The following is a 16,374-nucleotide window of genomic DNA, read 5'->3' on the forward strand; positions in this document are numbered from 1 at the left end:
AGGGTCCTTCCCACCAGCTGGTTAACTGATGGTCCCTCTGTCTACCACCTATTGTAATTTGTTGTGCTGGTGAGGGCAGGTTGTGTTGAAGCTAGTTCTTCCATGTGTACAAGGTTTTGGGGATTCTCTTTTGCTCTTGTTCAGTTGTTTGTACTGGGCAGTTTCTCCACTAGTTAGGTGTATTTCTGGATAGGTTCTGGATTGAGGTTTGTGTGGTTTCCACTTCCTTCTTCACCTTCTTCTGTTGTTATCTGTTGGTGGTTCCTTTGTTGTTAGGTTTTCTCTTCCAGTGGGTATCCTGGTGTTAACTGCTTCCACTCTTTTTTTGTGTGATTAGTTGGAGGGGAAGGCAAACTGATTTATGACAGCAGGAGAGTATTCTATCATATTTACAGTATCAGCCAGTAGAGAAGAGATAGGAGATCCTTTGGCAATTTATAGTGTTAACTGTACTCTTCAACCCAACTAGCCACTTTTAAGAAAGGATGGAAAGAAGATAAGACTCTTGTTGGGGACGGAAGGCTTGTGAGTTGGATATAGAAAGTATTGAGGTTGTGGGAGGTCAGATACTGAGATAAGGTGAGAGTAAAGGATAATAAATAGGTGTAGTGTGTGAGAGAATAAAATTAACCACTACAGTAATAGAGTTCAGGAAACTGTGACATGGGCTAAAATCTGGGAAGGGTGTTGTGAAGTATTTACAATTGTATGGAACAGCTATTATTTACAATATTAGAGCAACAATCATATGACAGAATCTATGTGATCTGGATAACATGAATAGGGGGTATAGAATTTTGAGTAGTGTGCTAAAGGAACACAAGTGACGTAAAGGATAGTAAATTAGCAATACACTGTGGATGAGAGAACAGGGGAAACCTGTCATATTATACGATATAACCAGCCAAGGCAAAGAAGACTATACAGAAAGAAGAGAAATACAAAGATACTATTACAATAAAATATGTAAGAATAATGAAAAAATAATAATACAAATATGCAGTAACTTGTAGTTTTTCTGCTATAGCAAAGTGAAATTTGTCTCTTTGTGTCTACTGTTGGGATGCCCTCTCTTTGGGTTCAACTCTGATCCTTTCAAAGTTCCAAGTTTTTTGTCTCACTTGTGGGTAAAAAACATACAAACAAACAAAAGGCAGGAGAAGGTAGGAAGAAGAGATAAGTTTGGAAAGAAAGGAAGAAGGAATAAAACAAGAAAGAAGGAAAGAGAGGGAAAAGGTACTGAAAGATAAAACAATAATAAAATAAAAAAAATGAAAGATTACTTAAAAAACAAACAAACAAACACACAAAACCAAAAAAAAAAAAACCCCTCTTGTTGGTTTCAAACTGGCCAAACTGTTTTTTTCCTGGTCTCACTGGTTGCAGCAGGCTGAGGGGCAATTGGTGTGGCTTTTCTCCCTTCCCATTGTGTACTCAGCCAGTCTCACTAGCACTCTCCCAAGAGCTAGTCTGGCTCCTCTCCCTAGCACCCCACACAGGGGATCCAGGTCTTCTTCCGAGCACTCTTTTCTAGGGGTCATCGCTGTGGGCTGGGGTGTGGGCACACACCCTGCCAGGCTGCCTGGGTACTACGGGTTTGGGCAGAACCCTTCCCAGTGCTATGGGGGAACTCAGGGCCTTTGGCCTGGCTTGGTGGGGAGTAGGCCGAGTGGCTGTTACAGGAGAATCCCCCAAACAGTTTTACTTTTTGAGAAATTCCTCCTACTTAAGCCTTCTGCTCAGTGCAGCCCAATTCTCCAGCCAGACTGGTGACTATATGGGTCAGTGCTCCTCACTGTGAGGCTCTCAACTCTCCCAAGCTGTTGACCACAGACTCCAAGCATGATCACGGCCCATGTGTGTTTGCCTCTTGTCTTTATTCCCCTCTCTGCAACTTCAAGCAACTAGGTCTCTCTCGGTGCTGCTCAAACCCTGCTTGGCTGGTGAGGGAGGGAGCAGTTGACCTGGCTGTCTCCCAAGGACTCTGTGGCAGGCCCACCACTCCCAACGAGTCTGTGGCAGACCCAGCGCTGGGCTCTGGGCGCCAGGCGCTGGTGGAAGCTGCCACAGCCCCACTGTCTGCGCTGGTCCCTGGGACTTTATTGTCCTGAAGCACTCTCTTTAGTGTCTGTTTTTTCAGTGTGTGCTACAATTTCTGGTTTCTTATTTTCATATATGCTGGGGTACTATTGGCTGTTTGCTCTGTTCTTCCGTAGGTTGGCCAGGTTTTTCTCCCGTGTGTAGGGGGAAGTGGAATCTGCACTGTTCTACTTTGTCACCATCTTCCCAACCCTAAATCCAAAATTATCATTTTTTATTTTGATGCTCAAATTGCTCCAGTTTTGGCAATTGGGAACTTTTTTAAGTTGGCTTGTATGTCTATTTTGACATGCCCTTGTCCTTATTTTTTGAAGATGATAGTTTAGCTGTGTTTTTCCTGCCATAGACCTAGAATCATTTATTTCTCCGAGGAATCCTTATTTATTTTACTAGAGAATGGCATTTAAAAACCAAAATATTGGTGCTAGGTGTGTGGCAAAGAACTAATTTTTTAGTTCTGTTCTTTTCCTCCATGATTTTGTTCTTCATATCACCTACTTCTGCCTCTACCTTTGTTGTTCACTCATGCTGAATTTTTATTATTTTCTGTGAAGCACTGAAGCTGCCTCACTTCCACGTTTTAAATTAAATATTTGGGTTTTTTAAGTCTTGTTTCTTGATAAGTATACAGTATTTTTTTTTTAAGATTTTATTATTTATTTTCAGCGAGGGAGAAAGAGAGGGAAAGAAATAATGTGCAGTTGCCTCTTGTGCTCCCTCTACTGGTTATCTGGCCTGAACCCAGGCATGTGCCCTGACTAGGAACCCTTTGGTTTTCAGGTCGGCACTCAATTGACTGAGCCACACCACCCAGGGCAGGTATTTAAAGCAACAAAATTTCCTTCTATTTTTATTTTATATATGTACCAAAATAGTATTTTACTTGTAGTGTTTCCACTGCTATTCAATTCTAAGTAATTATTAATTTCTTTTCAACTTAAGGGTTACTTAGAAATTGGTTTTTATTTTCCAAAAATATGAGATATATTTAAGCTATCCTTTTAAGAAATTTAATTTATTATGACTTATGACATAGTGTGTATGACATTGATACTTGGGCATTTGAGGTTCTCCGTGAAATATAATCTCTGGTTTATTTTTGGTAAATATTTGATAAATATTTTGTATATGTTAAAAAAGAAAGTGAATTACCTGCCATGGGAAATGCTCCTTTTATGCTATTCACTGGAAAATGTGTGGATTTTCTATGAAGTTTACTCGATTTGATTCCATTAGACAGTAGCCACATTTATAGATTTCTTTAAGATAGGCAGTTTCCTGTCTTGGGTGCTGTGATGACTGTGCAATAAAGCCTGGAGAATCTTAGAATCCTTACTATTTAACAGTGAGGGTTAGGATCTATGACACATAGTCATAAGAACATTTGAAGTCCTTAAGTCAAGCTGAAAGGTTCTATGAGACACTGTCTTAGACCTTTCTGTGGTTTTCACAAAGCATTATACAGATTCATTGAGGTTATTCCAGAATTTACATATTCTGAGAATCTTTTGCTAGAAGAGACTGGAAATGTGCAACAGTTTTATTTTCAAATTATGGCTTTTTAACATATCCTCCAAATTTTACTCAAAAGTAAGCTGCTCCATACCAGCATTATTCATATAACCAAAAGGTAGAAGAAACTCAGTGTTCATCAATGAATGAATAAAGAAAATATAATAATATAATGTAATTACAAACAATGTAATAGTACTGCATTATAAAGGAAGGAAATTCCGACATATGCTACAACATGAATGAAACTTGAGGACATTTAACTAAATGAAATAAGCCAACCACAAAAGACAAATTTTGTATGAACCCACTTTTACATCATACCTAGAACAGTCAAATTCTTAGAGATAGAAATGAAAATGGTGATCTAATTCAGGAGCTGGGCAGAATGGGGAATGGGAAATTACTCTTTAATAGGTATGGCATTGTAGCTATGCAAGATGAAAAGAGCTCTGGGGGTCAGTTGCACAACAATATGAATATACTTAACAGTACTAAACTGTGCACTTGAATATGGTTAAACTGGCCAATTTTGTGTTGTGTATGCAGTATTTTACTGTAATAAAAAAATTTTAAAGCCCAAAACAAAGCAAAACTAAGCAGACCCTTCTTTAACCTATGTTTTCCTTTTTTTGTATTCTATCGCAGTCAGCTACAAAAACTCGGCAGAATTTTCTGTATTTTGCCTAGAAACTTCCTTAGCCAGATCCACAAATTCATTCGTTAACCATTGACAGTGCTGGCAAACTCTCCACCTGCTATGTAACCAAGGTTTTTTTTCTTTTGCCATCAATACAATTTTTCTCACTGCCCTTCATGACTCACCAGCGCATTCCCACTTTTCTTAACCATTTCATTGAGGCCCTTCCAGCTTCTGTGTCTCTCTGGTCCCAAAGCCAGTGCCACATATTTTAGGTTTTTTTTTTTTTTTACATGTCAGCAACCCATTTCTAGGCACCAGATTCTGTTACAGTTATCTGCTGTTAGGAGTAAATGACGGATGGATGCTGGTCTACCAGCATGTTTTTACTGACTCTTTATTTTAGCATCACTTCTGCCCTGGAGCCCCATCAATATTGATTATATGTGCTGTTACCATCAATTTCTTTTTGTAGTGATGGAGTGGGAGATTATTGTCCAAAGTAACATGGGTAAGAATCAAAAGCAGAATTTCAAAACTTTTCTTCAACCTATCTAGTCTTTCTTTCCATTCATTCATCTATAGCAGTTCATGATAGTTTTCAGTTTAATTGGGTATTCTCAATCAACCTCTCTCTTTCTCTCATTGTTCATTTAGCTACTCCTTGCTGCTCTCCATTATTTTCAATTTCTTCAAGGTTAATAATGGGAGTACATTGCTTTAGGAGCTAAGGGAAAAGGTAAAGACATAGGCCATGAAATTTTAGTCTGATGGAAAAAATGATTAAAAATAAAATGTTATAATACAGTGTAATAAGTCATAGGAAGAAGCTAAGTACAACATAGTATGGGAGAATGGGTAAGTGGCTTTTAAATCAGACTTGGAGTTCATGGAAGACTTTAGAAAGGAGTTAGGTAGGAATTATAATAGATAAAGCACAGTTTAGGCCAAGGGCCTTTAGGTATAAAAACACAGCATCTATAAAGGAATGGTATTTTGAGACCACAAATGTTTAGGACTCACAGGCAGTTTTGAATGGTCTAGAAAAAAGCATATGCAGTAGAGTGGTTGGAAAAGTTAGAAGTGGTGGGGCTGGGATATAATGTTATACCAAAGAATTTAGATTTTTATTCTTTAGGAGAGTGGGAAACACTGCTTTTTTTTTTTTTTTTTAAAGATTTTTATTTATTTATCTTTAGAGGGGAAGGGGGAAGGAGAGAGGGAGGGAAACATCAATGTATGGTTGCCTTTTGTGCGTGCCCTGCTGGGAACTGGCCTGCAGGGAACTGGCCTGCAACCCAGGCATGTGCCCTGACTGGGAATCGAACCACGATCCTGTGGTTCGCAGGCCCGCGCTCAATCCACTGAGCTACACCAGCCAGGGCAAAACACTGCTTTTGAACAGGCAACTGTCAGGATCAGGTCCTTTGTTTTGAAGATAGCAGTGCATGATGCTCAAGCACCGGTGCCCCTTGTTTGCATTGTGACCTGCCTCAAGAGTCCTGGAATGAGCAAAAGCAGTGAGTTCTGTGGTCCACTGTTTCTAGCAAAAATTGCAAAAGGAAGCTACTTTAATGGCAATGGTCTGTTTCTACTATAACTTGCCTCCATTACAGGATAGCTGAGGCTGTGGGCATTTTTGGAAATCGGTTATGGGGAATTTCTGGGTTATTTAGCCTGTGTTTAGTAATACTAAATATTAAAGTGCCTTTGTAGTCACTTTCATATATAGCTAAATTACTGTCAGCCATCCTGGTATAGACATTCTGATAAGAATCTTACTACCCAACTGACAGTTATAACACAAAGATGTATGCCCAGAGGTCATATTGTGATATAAGCATGTGTTTATGATTTTATATCTGTTTTTTAAAGTAGGACCCTAAGCCATGTAAACTTTATGACCTACAAACTAGGATCTTCACCTGGAGCAATGGTGGACAATAAACTATTATTAAAATTTTTAGCCCCATGGAAGATGAAGGTCTGAACCAAGGCAATGGTAGCAGAAGTGGAGGGAAAGATTCAGGAGACCAAAATCATGCTGGGAGTGAAATCTAGGCAACTTGGCAATCATTTTGATAGGAGGTGAGTTTCATATATGGGTTATCGATTCAGGTAATGGGGAGGATGGGAAGCCCATTTACGGAAAGAGCTTTCTGTAAATTATGGGAATTGCAAGTCTGAGTGTTTTAGGTGTCAGACAAGTAGAGGAAAAGGCTGGTGTGCAGCCCAGCTAAACACCCTGGTGTTTGGGGGATATTATTTGCTCTATTGCTGTATTTCCCACTTTCGGGAGACAACTTTTCACGTTTTTTGTATTTCTGTTTTGTTTTTTTTTTTGCCCTGGCTTTCCTGTTCTCTGTCCCAGGAACAGCAGCCACTTCCTCACGGCAGTGCTAGCCCTCCCTCACGGGATGTGGGGGCAGCCCTTCTACCTCCAAGGTGCACGCTGGAAGAGCACAGGCGCTGGGCACAAGCACCAGGCACGGGTTTTCAGCCGAGTCTAACATTTGTCCACAGTGGGAGCTCATGTTTGCGCCTGTGTTGCTTTCAGCAGTGTATTTTTCCTCATAAAGAGAGAGTTCTCATCCCACTCAATCCCCCAAACCTCCAGTGTCCCTGCAGGAAGTCAATGCACCCTCCAGAGTTTTGTAAGTCTTCAGGCACCCAGGCAGAGGCGCTAATGAGGATGAGTCAGCACTGAAATCCCAGCTGGTAAACACAGGCCTCATTACCTTGTGGGGATTTGCACGGAGCTCAGGAAAGTGGGTGAGCTGAGCTTAAAGTATGCGCTGACGTTTTGGTTCCTATGTATGAACCAGAAATCAAGAGGGAAAACTCTCAGTGATTAAGATACCAATTTCTTCAGCCAGTTTTCTCAGGGAAGAGTCTTTGTAGCCTCCTGGAATCCCAAATTAGCTATGTCCCTGAACTAGCTGGTAGAGTTCAGGATTTCTACTGTCTTGCAACCACACTCTTCAGTGTAGCAGGATAGTTGAAGAAAGCTTGACCTCATTATTACTGATTGTGGAACAAATAGAAATGCTTAGTTTTATTAGTTTAGTACTTACAAATGCTTTCTAAATATGATGTTAACAGAATACTAAAATGTTGTGGACAATAGTAGTCTAGCAGGAAATTTGTCACTGAAGAGGCCCGATAACTTAAGTGTGTGAGTACCAACTTGCAGTAATAATACCTGGAATGTTAACTGAGTTAGAAATCTCACCTCTGTGAGTCTTATCCTAACTACCCTTTTAAAAAAGAATGTGACCTACCCTTCTTTTATTACGTCTTTTAAATTTACTTTTTTCTCCCTAGCACTTTTTACTACGTGATATATGGCATAATTTATGTATTTTATATAGCTTATTATTTTTCTATCCCACACTGACTCATGCACAGGCTCACAATGTCCGAGTTATTATGGATGAGATAAGATACATTCACATGGTACCAAGTCCTGTGGAGGAAAAGGGACGGCATGGCTACTCCCTCAAGGGGGGAGCACCTTGGAGCAGCCTGGCCACTCTCTCAAGGGGAGAGCGCTGGCACCCTTGCCTAGACAGGCTTTTATTTATTTATTTATTTATTTATTTATTTATTTATTTATTTATTTTTGCGCAGGAGTACAGGTACAACTTATTAATCATTGTCAGGCAGTAAGGATCAAATGATAGATAGGATACAAAGAATTATTAGGGCTTCTGAGTCAGTGTCTATCAGCTAAAAAACTACAAAACTTTGGGAAACAAACTCATTTCCTGCTTGGGCCTTTATTATTTAATTAAGAGCATTCTTAGCAAAGCAGGCTTCACAGGATTTTACATATCCTTTCTCAGGCCTGATCACCTGGGGAGCTTGCCCTTTCCAGCACAGGGCTGCACTGCCCTCTGTCATTGGTTCAGGCTTAAGTTAGGCAGAGAAGGCAAGACAGCCAAGAAATTAGGAGACTTCTCAAAGACAGAATGAGGACTCAGGCTTTGTCAAAGCCGAGGGGCCAGGGTCCATCACCCCCTTTCTCCATAGCCCCCAAGTCCTTCCCTAGGGCATCCACATGATCATGCCTGTCTTAGGTGGTTCCCCCTTAGGGAATCTTACCCGTCATTAGCTAACTGATCAAGCATTGGGGGCCAGTTATGGATGAAGGATCAGAAGGGGTACTCCTGCCAGGGAGATAAGCTTTGTCTCCTTAGTGGCTTATGGTCCAAAGATCGCTCACTCAGCCTTAGCCATGGGGGCGGTGGTTACCACTCCTGAAACCAGGCAAGGTGATTCCGAACACCACACTAGAGTTAAATTCAAGGAAGGCGGGACTTTTTTTGCCCTGCATATTAATGTATTTTAGAGGCCCAAAACAATTTTGGCTCATAGTAGGCAGTAAATAAATACTTATTTAATTAATAAAAGAATAAATATTATTTTCTAAAGAGCATAAAGTAGAGCCTTAATGGGCTTGAATGATTGTTCTAAACTATGGAGAACATAGTTCTATTGAAAGTTCTTGTAGTGAAGGTGGTCAACAAGTCAACAAATGTTTATTGAAGCCCTGCTATACCCCCAGTTCCCCAAATTTAGAATCCTATCTCTATTAAACATACTGATATTTTAAAAACTGTATTATACCTTTTGGTGTTACTTGGGGGCAGGGCCTATTTGTTCACCTACATAGCATCTATTACAGTGATATGTATATACCAGACAATAAATATTTGTTGAAAGAGTAAAGGAATGAACTGGGTAAGGGATTAAGTTAATTTGTAATCCAGTTATTTTTCAAACATTTGTTTTGTGAAATTATGGTCTCTAATAATAGTACTTGCAAACTGCTGCCTATTTCTCTGAAGGATTTGTACGTTTTCTCTGATCGATTTTTGGTTTTCATTCCAGTGTTCACCTGAAAAATTAACTTACACATATTGGGTCATCTGGATCACCACATACTGACTGAAAGTTTTGGTGTTCCTGTTTACTTTCTTTCTCTTTTTAGCATGTTAACACTACATAGTATGATACTTTGTCATAGGTTAATAATGCTGCCTAAAAAAGTAAATGATTTATTCACCTGAAATGAAGCCAAAAAGACATTAAGCTACTCTCTTGGAAGAATTCACAGTAGTTTAGGAGACAAGAAACAAAAAAAATGAGTCATAACATGTGGTAAAATAGGCTTGCTTGAACTAGCAGTCAGTATGAAATTCCTGTTCTGACAGGTGATTTAGGTTGATGAAACATAATCACTGGTGTTTATAAATCAGTATTATTACATTAAATTTTGTTGGCTTTATAGCTTTGTTGGCATTTATTTTATAATTTGTGCAGGGGTTTTGTAGTTATGAGAGCTATGATATAAAGATTTTAAGCCTACCTTTATGTTTGTACATATTTAATAATATTGTAATGAAAATAGTTTAATTTGGGGGTGTGGGACCTTGAAAATGTATTTTTTCTTACTTTTAATGGGTTTTAGTGGGGTGTTTATATTTTACTCAAGTTTGTGAAAAATGACAGCAAAGGTGAAGAAGCTTCAGGGCCCAGGACACAGCATATTGATTTCATTCAAGTCCAGATGCAATATGAGTGCAGGACAGATATTTCTGCTGCATCTGCTCCTAGTGGTTCTGGTGGTGGTGAAAAATAGGAGAGAGGGACCCTAGGAAATGTAGGGAGATTGACTGGAGAAAAATGGAGGGATTTTAGATAAAGTTGTGGCTTTCTTTGATTTGTGCTTTTGGCTCCAAATTTGTGAGTTCTCTTTCTTAGTGACTTTTCTTAAATGGCTAAGTGAAATGCACTGTTTTGTCTCCTGATTTAAAAGAAAAATGTGAATTGGCATCTCTATAGGTGATGCAAAACTCTGGTGTGTAACACTGGGAGACCTAAAGAGCTATTTAAACTTATCACTATAGAAAATCAGAGGAAAGAGGTGCATATTGTCTGATATTCTGCCTTCTGATATCCACCTCCAAATTTCTCCAACCTGGGTCTTCAGTGGGAAGTAGGAATAGAAAAAGAAATAATATGAGGACTTCATTTTTGTTTACTTTATAAAGGGATACTGGGAGCAGGTGTTATTTCAGGGTCAACTTTGCTGTCATGTCCAAAGAAATACTGTCTGGGTTCATTTAATCAACAAATAGTTATTAGCACCTACTAAGTGACAGGCATTATATGGGAGAGAGGGGCTGAAGACAAGGAGCAATAGAGAATTGCTGCCTTTGGAATTTAATAAAACTAATACTATTATTTCTGCCCTATTGTGTCTTTATCTTCACTTGGTATACTTTAGTTGAATATGAGTGGGCAGTTTGAAAATTTTTAGTGCATTCTTTATGCTGATTTGTCTGATTTCCAGGATAGAATACAGAGTTAGAAATTATGAAGGCTCAGATTAATTTGTTCTTTTTATCTTTCTGTGCTTTTAAGGGGTGTCATGAAAGTGGACATAAGTCTTCAGAAAGTGGACATTGACCAGTGTTCGAGTGATGGCTGGTTTTCAGGAACTCACAAATGCCACCTTAACAATTCGGAGGTAAGAACACAAAAATAAAGCCCTCTGACATCAGAAGCTCAGAAATGTACTACTTATGATTTACTATATTTGTGTGGGTAAGTAAACATGAAGCATCTTACTGGAAAAAAGTCTCTTATGCAGGTCTGAATGTTGCCAAATGAACTGAAAAAAGAGTAGGAAATTAAATTTGTGCAAATAACTGTTCATTTGGAGGCTAAGAGAAGGCAGAAACTAAAATCATGTCGGGAAGTTTGGTGTGATTCAAAGGTTAACCCTATTCTTGAAAAGAGGCTGGAAATGAAAATAGCAATGAAGTAAAAAACCAATCCTGGATTGGGCAACCTGCTTATGCATATTTTAACAGAAGAGGATGCTTATTGAAACCTTGATGCTACTCATTCAAACACACTGCCATCTTTTAGAAAAGCAAGGGAGAGAGTATGGCAGGAAAATACTGAAAACAAGGAGAAAACTCAATACAGGGGACTATAAAGGAAATGTGTATATTTGTGTGTGTATTTCAAATTTTTAGTTTCTATCTATGCCTTCTTTCATGGGATTATGGTCAGTTAGGGACAGGCACAGAGGTTATACATCTGGAAATAAGGCTCACTTTTCTGTTCTAGTTTCAGACAGAAAATGTGATGACATCCTTATTTCATTTTCAGTAATCTATTTCTGAGGTCCCAAAACCTGAAGAAAAAATGTACAACAAAGTTCCTGATCTTAAATACTTGGGCTCTCCCAACTGTAAGTTCATGAATTTGTGAGGAAAGTTAGCTTGATTTATTTAAAATAGAGGGAATATTTCCTTAACTGCAGTAATCTACATCTTTATTTTTTGCCCATTGTGAAAGATGGTTGTACAGTTTTAAGGTAAGGAATGTTAAATCAAAGGAAAATTAACAATAAACCCTTATTTGTGCCAGTACACAAATAAAAACAGTGCACAGACATGTACACAGCTATGCATGCATGTACATGTACCCACTGCATGTTTTCCTTTTGCATCCCCCACATGTCCTGCATACTTTCATACCACCACCACTTCTCAAATGCTCTTCAGCTGTTCCCCACATTCCCCGCTACACTCTACATACACCTCCACCTGCCCCCATACTCCCTACCACAATATCCCTCAACCTTTCCACCCTAGATCCCCTAATCCCCCATAATTCTCCACATACCTCTAAATTCATCACACATTCTCATCATATCCCCATGACCCCACATCCTCAATACCCTGTGCACATTCCTACACGTGCCCACATCCTCTCCCACATCTCTACATGCCTCCACATGGCCCTCGTTTTCTTTACTCCCCCTAAGTGGGACTCAATCATGCAAGGAAATGTTTCTGTCATGTCAACTCAGTCAAGATCCTCTCTTCACCTTCTTTCTCTACTTATTCCTATAGCTTTGAACATTTCTGAGTATCCACTTCCCTTTGGATGATTCTGGCATTTCTAAAGATATGAATTTCAGTCACTGATCTGGTGAATATCATTAGCCTGATTATTATCTCCATGCGAGTGATATATAGCCACTTAGCTTTCTCTTTTAGTCAGCGTGGAATTTTTTCTGCATGACTGTCATCTCTATGTGCTTATTTCTGTATAGCCTTTTTCAGTGGTATTCCTGGGTGGTTCAATAAGCAGTCTATTTAGAAGCGAAGGGGTATTTCTTCTTTAGTTTGTTACAGTTGCTGCTTGCTTCTGATAATCTTGGAGTAGTTTTTGTTTCTTTATAGTACACCTATTTATTTGACTAGATAGTCATGTTGAAAGAACCTTTTTGTCCTTTTGAAAGATTATTTTTATTGCATCAGTATTACTAACTTTCTGGGCATTGTTTCTTTTTAAAGCTTTCAAATAAACAAAGTTATTTCAAGATAAAATATTATCCTCCATCCCAGTTAACAAAGATTAGGTTGAAATGTTTAACTTTGGGGATTACATGTGAGAGTGTTATATAATTTTTTAACCTTATAGGAAAAACTAGAAAATCATATCGTACAAGACAACTCACAGTTCAGTGACTCTTGTTTTAAAATGTGATAGAAAGAGGTCCAGTGGTCAAAAATAATATCATCAAACACTGAAATGTCTGTAAGACACACACATTCTGGATCCCTCTACCTGCTTCACCTGTCCAGATACTGGAGTTGGGAGTAGGAGATCTTGGTGTCCTGGGCTGAGCCCTCGAGGCCCTTGGTACTTAGTCTGACTCACACAGGGCCGTCAGACAATTCTTCACACTTTTTGGTTGGGCTTCTCTAAGGTCCTGTAGTTGGTGCTGGTTACTCAGGGCACCTGCAACAGTTCATACCATATCCTTAGTTTCGTGACCAGCAATAGTCTTTCAACTCCCTCCCTGTACTGGAGCAAGTTGGAGACTAGGAACTGGCTTCTCTTGAAGGTTTCATTGCTCTGGAAAACAGAAAGAAAAATCTCTTCTTCAGGTTATTTTTCACCTGTACTGGCTCTCCTTTGTTTCTTGTCACAAATCTATTATAGACCCTAAGAGTCACTGTGTAAATTGGTTTATTTTGGGAAGTAATTGACCTGAGTCATATTTATGGGGTGTAGAGGCCAGCCTTTGAGAACATCCATATCATTAGAAACAGAGACAGTCATCCTGTACACTGTGGGTTTTATCTTGCCAATGCTTAACATTCTTATCTTGTTAGAGGATGGCCTCTAGTTAAAGGGTAGAGGACGTTATCGATTTTAAGGTTGTAACTGAGGCAAACTTTTCACTTAAAAATTTTTCCAGTGTGTTGATTTTCAGCCTCCAAGGTGTCTTAAACCAGAATAGCAAGTCTGATGTTGGGAGCAAGTGGTATATGACCAATGACAAAAGCCTTAGGAGTATTTTTAAAAGGCATGGAATGGTTTGTAAGCAAAATAATTACTTAGTGGGTATGGATCATTATAGAGTCTCTGAGGCCACTAAGTATTTTTTGAAGGGCACAGGAAAACAAAATCTGAATCAACAACCTGACCTGGATTGCAGGATTCTTCTGACTGCTTTTATGTAACTGAGGTGGTTCACGGCAGCACGGGCCTGTCATGTTGTCAGTGTCCAACTAAATAATTCTTCACCTGTTTTCATATCCTTGTTTGCTTTGAGTACACAAGTCTTCTCTTATAGAATAGTGTATTTAAAACATTATAATAAATGGATGCCTGTTTTGTTTTAAAAGTATTCTTTTGCTTTGTTTCCATTATAAGAAAAATATTTTAATCATTGTTTGAAGTAGGAAATATAAGGACAAAATCCTTGAAACTTTCTGATTACATTTTATTAGTAAAAATGCTTTATACATCCATCCATAGTATGTGTATGTTTTTACCTACAAATTATATATTCATCTTTTATTATATATTCTATATATTATAAATTAAAAAATGTAATCAGGTTGAAGATAAAGATGAAATAATATTTTAATGTAGATTATATTTGATAAAATAAGTGTATCTTTAATGTGAACAATGCAACTGATTGCAATTTTTGCAAAATTTTTAGTGAGAGTGTTTTGATTGGCTGTACTTCATCATTTTAAAATCTTAGTTTATCCCTGGCTGGTGTAGCTCAGTGGATTGAGTGCAGGCCTGCGAATCAAACTACCATGGTTCTATTCCCAGTCAGGGCACATGCCTGGGTTGCAGGCCAGTGCCCAGCAGGGGACCCACGAGAGGCAACCGTACATTGATATTTCTCTCCCTCTCACCTCCCCTTCCCCTCTACAGATAAATTTTAAAAATCTTTAAAAAAATAAAAAATAAAATCTTAGTTTAATACTTAGTAATGTAGTGATTCAGAAGTCTCTAAGTTCAGTTTATTTTTATACTTAGTTTTCATGTGTGTCATAGTAGAAAAAATCCCTCACAAGTATATGTCATTTCAAATTGAAGAAGTAAGTTGCTGACTGTGTTTGCTAAATCACAGAGCTCATTTTTCAGTTTGATCTACCAATTTTGCAAAGGTTTTTGCAGAAATACAGCTGGTAATTTTTCATCTTATCTGATGTCAATTGGTCCCTGCAAACTAATTGAAAAGCTGAACATTTTAATATTTTAAAGGAAATAAGTTAAAAATTCACTCCAACTTTTACAAGGGATATTTTCAAACAAATTAGGACATTTTATTTCCAGGTTTAAACTATATGGCTATGTGAGTATTTGTAGTTTTTGGCAACAAAACCCACATAGCACTGAAAACACTTCCAAATATCCATTTTCAAAACGTTCACTTCAAAAGGCTTACTCATGGATTATTTAAATGTCACTTTTCCTTCGAAAGAACAGCTTAGATATATTTTTTAAATACCTGCTGTATAAACACTGCTGACAACCACTTGTCATTGCAGGGCAGGTCAGCAAATTGGGAACATTTCTCTTTTTTTTTTGTAAAGAACAATGCATAACTAATCTTTGAGTTTAGACACAAGTAGTTCACTTTGAGATAATCAGAAAATCTTTATGTGGAAAAGATTTTCCAGGTTGCACAGCATCTCATGAAGAATTATAAGTATTTTACAATTTTAAATAATATACTCTATAAATTCACTTAGATGGTCAAGTATAAATTGCAAGAAATTGAAATTTAAAAGCAAATGAAGGAACCAAGTAACTACTATCAGTGTTTTTATCTTGAAGCTCCCCCTTTTCCTTCAGGACACCTCAGGTGCCTTATCAACATTATGGTCATATGACATGTGCACCCACTGAGGGCGTTCTTGGCGATCCAAGTCTTAAGTATTAGTAAAGCTTAATTTACTTATTTTTTTCATAAAAACTTCACTGTAAGTAGAAGTTCTAGTATTTTCTCCTCACTGCCAATTAACTTCCTATGTCTTCTGCTCTGGAGACCACTTCAGGAGGTTATCAGCCTTACTGCTCTGTCTGTAGTCACTGGCATGGCTGGGACATGAGCTCTGCCAATGGTTTTGTGTACTACTCTAAGATGTTTTTCCAATACCTCTTTTTTTTTCTACTGAATATATTGGGTGAGAATCTACTTGTAAGTCCTTACTACTTTATTAGATATGTTAATGAATCTCTAAAAACATATTTTTAAAAGTTAAAAATGTAAGAAAGGATATCATTTAGAACACAAGAAAAGATATCTAATGCAAAAGTCTAAAGAAAGCAGGAGCTATTCTCTTTTGAAAGCCCTCTTATATAGAGAATATAGATTACTCTTCGGCTACTTCAGGGTTTAGAGTATTTTTCTGGTGTGACTGAGTGAAATTATTTAGAAATAGCTGTATGTTACTTTTCATTTGAGCACTGCAGTCTCACTATTGCTTTTCTTTTTTCGAGAAGCGTTCTGCTTTACAAATATTATTGTTCACCTGTCTCTAGAACTGTGCTGTCCAATGTGGTAACCACTAGCCACATAACAGCTATTGAACTGTAAATCAATTAAAATTAATTGAAATTAAGAATTTAGGTCCTTGACCTCACTAACCTGATTTCAAATGTGTAATAACCACATGTAACTAGTGGCTACCATATTGGACAATATAGTGGACAGTTATGTTCTGGAATATGGCTAGTATATAGCAAAGAAAAAGCACACAGATTATTGGAAATGTTCA

General features: G+C 38.1%; 1 protein-coding gene across 1 annotated transcript in view; it reads left to right on the top strand.

Annotated features, from left to right (window-relative positions):
* The window catches only part of GPR158 (G protein-coupled receptor 158), a 360,713-nt gene that overhangs the window by 21,194 nt on the left and 323,145 nt on the right, over positions 1-16,374 (top strand). Inside the window, exon 2 of the mRNA XM_037125812.2 lies at positions 10,682-10,787. Within this exon, the coding sequence (XP_036981707.2) occupies positions 10,682-10,787 (106 nt within the window). The remainder of the gene's footprint in view (positions 1-10,681; positions 10,788-16,374) is intronic.

The sequence above is a fragment of the Artibeus jamaicensis genome, unplaced genomic scaffold (genome assembly GCF_021234435.1).
Source record: "Artibeus jamaicensis isolate MK-2021 breed Jamaican fruit bat unplaced genomic scaffold, CSHL_Jam_final contig_867, whole genome shotgun sequence".
NCBI lineage: Eukaryota > Metazoa > Chordata > Mammalia > Chiroptera > Phyllostomidae > Artibeus > Artibeus jamaicensis.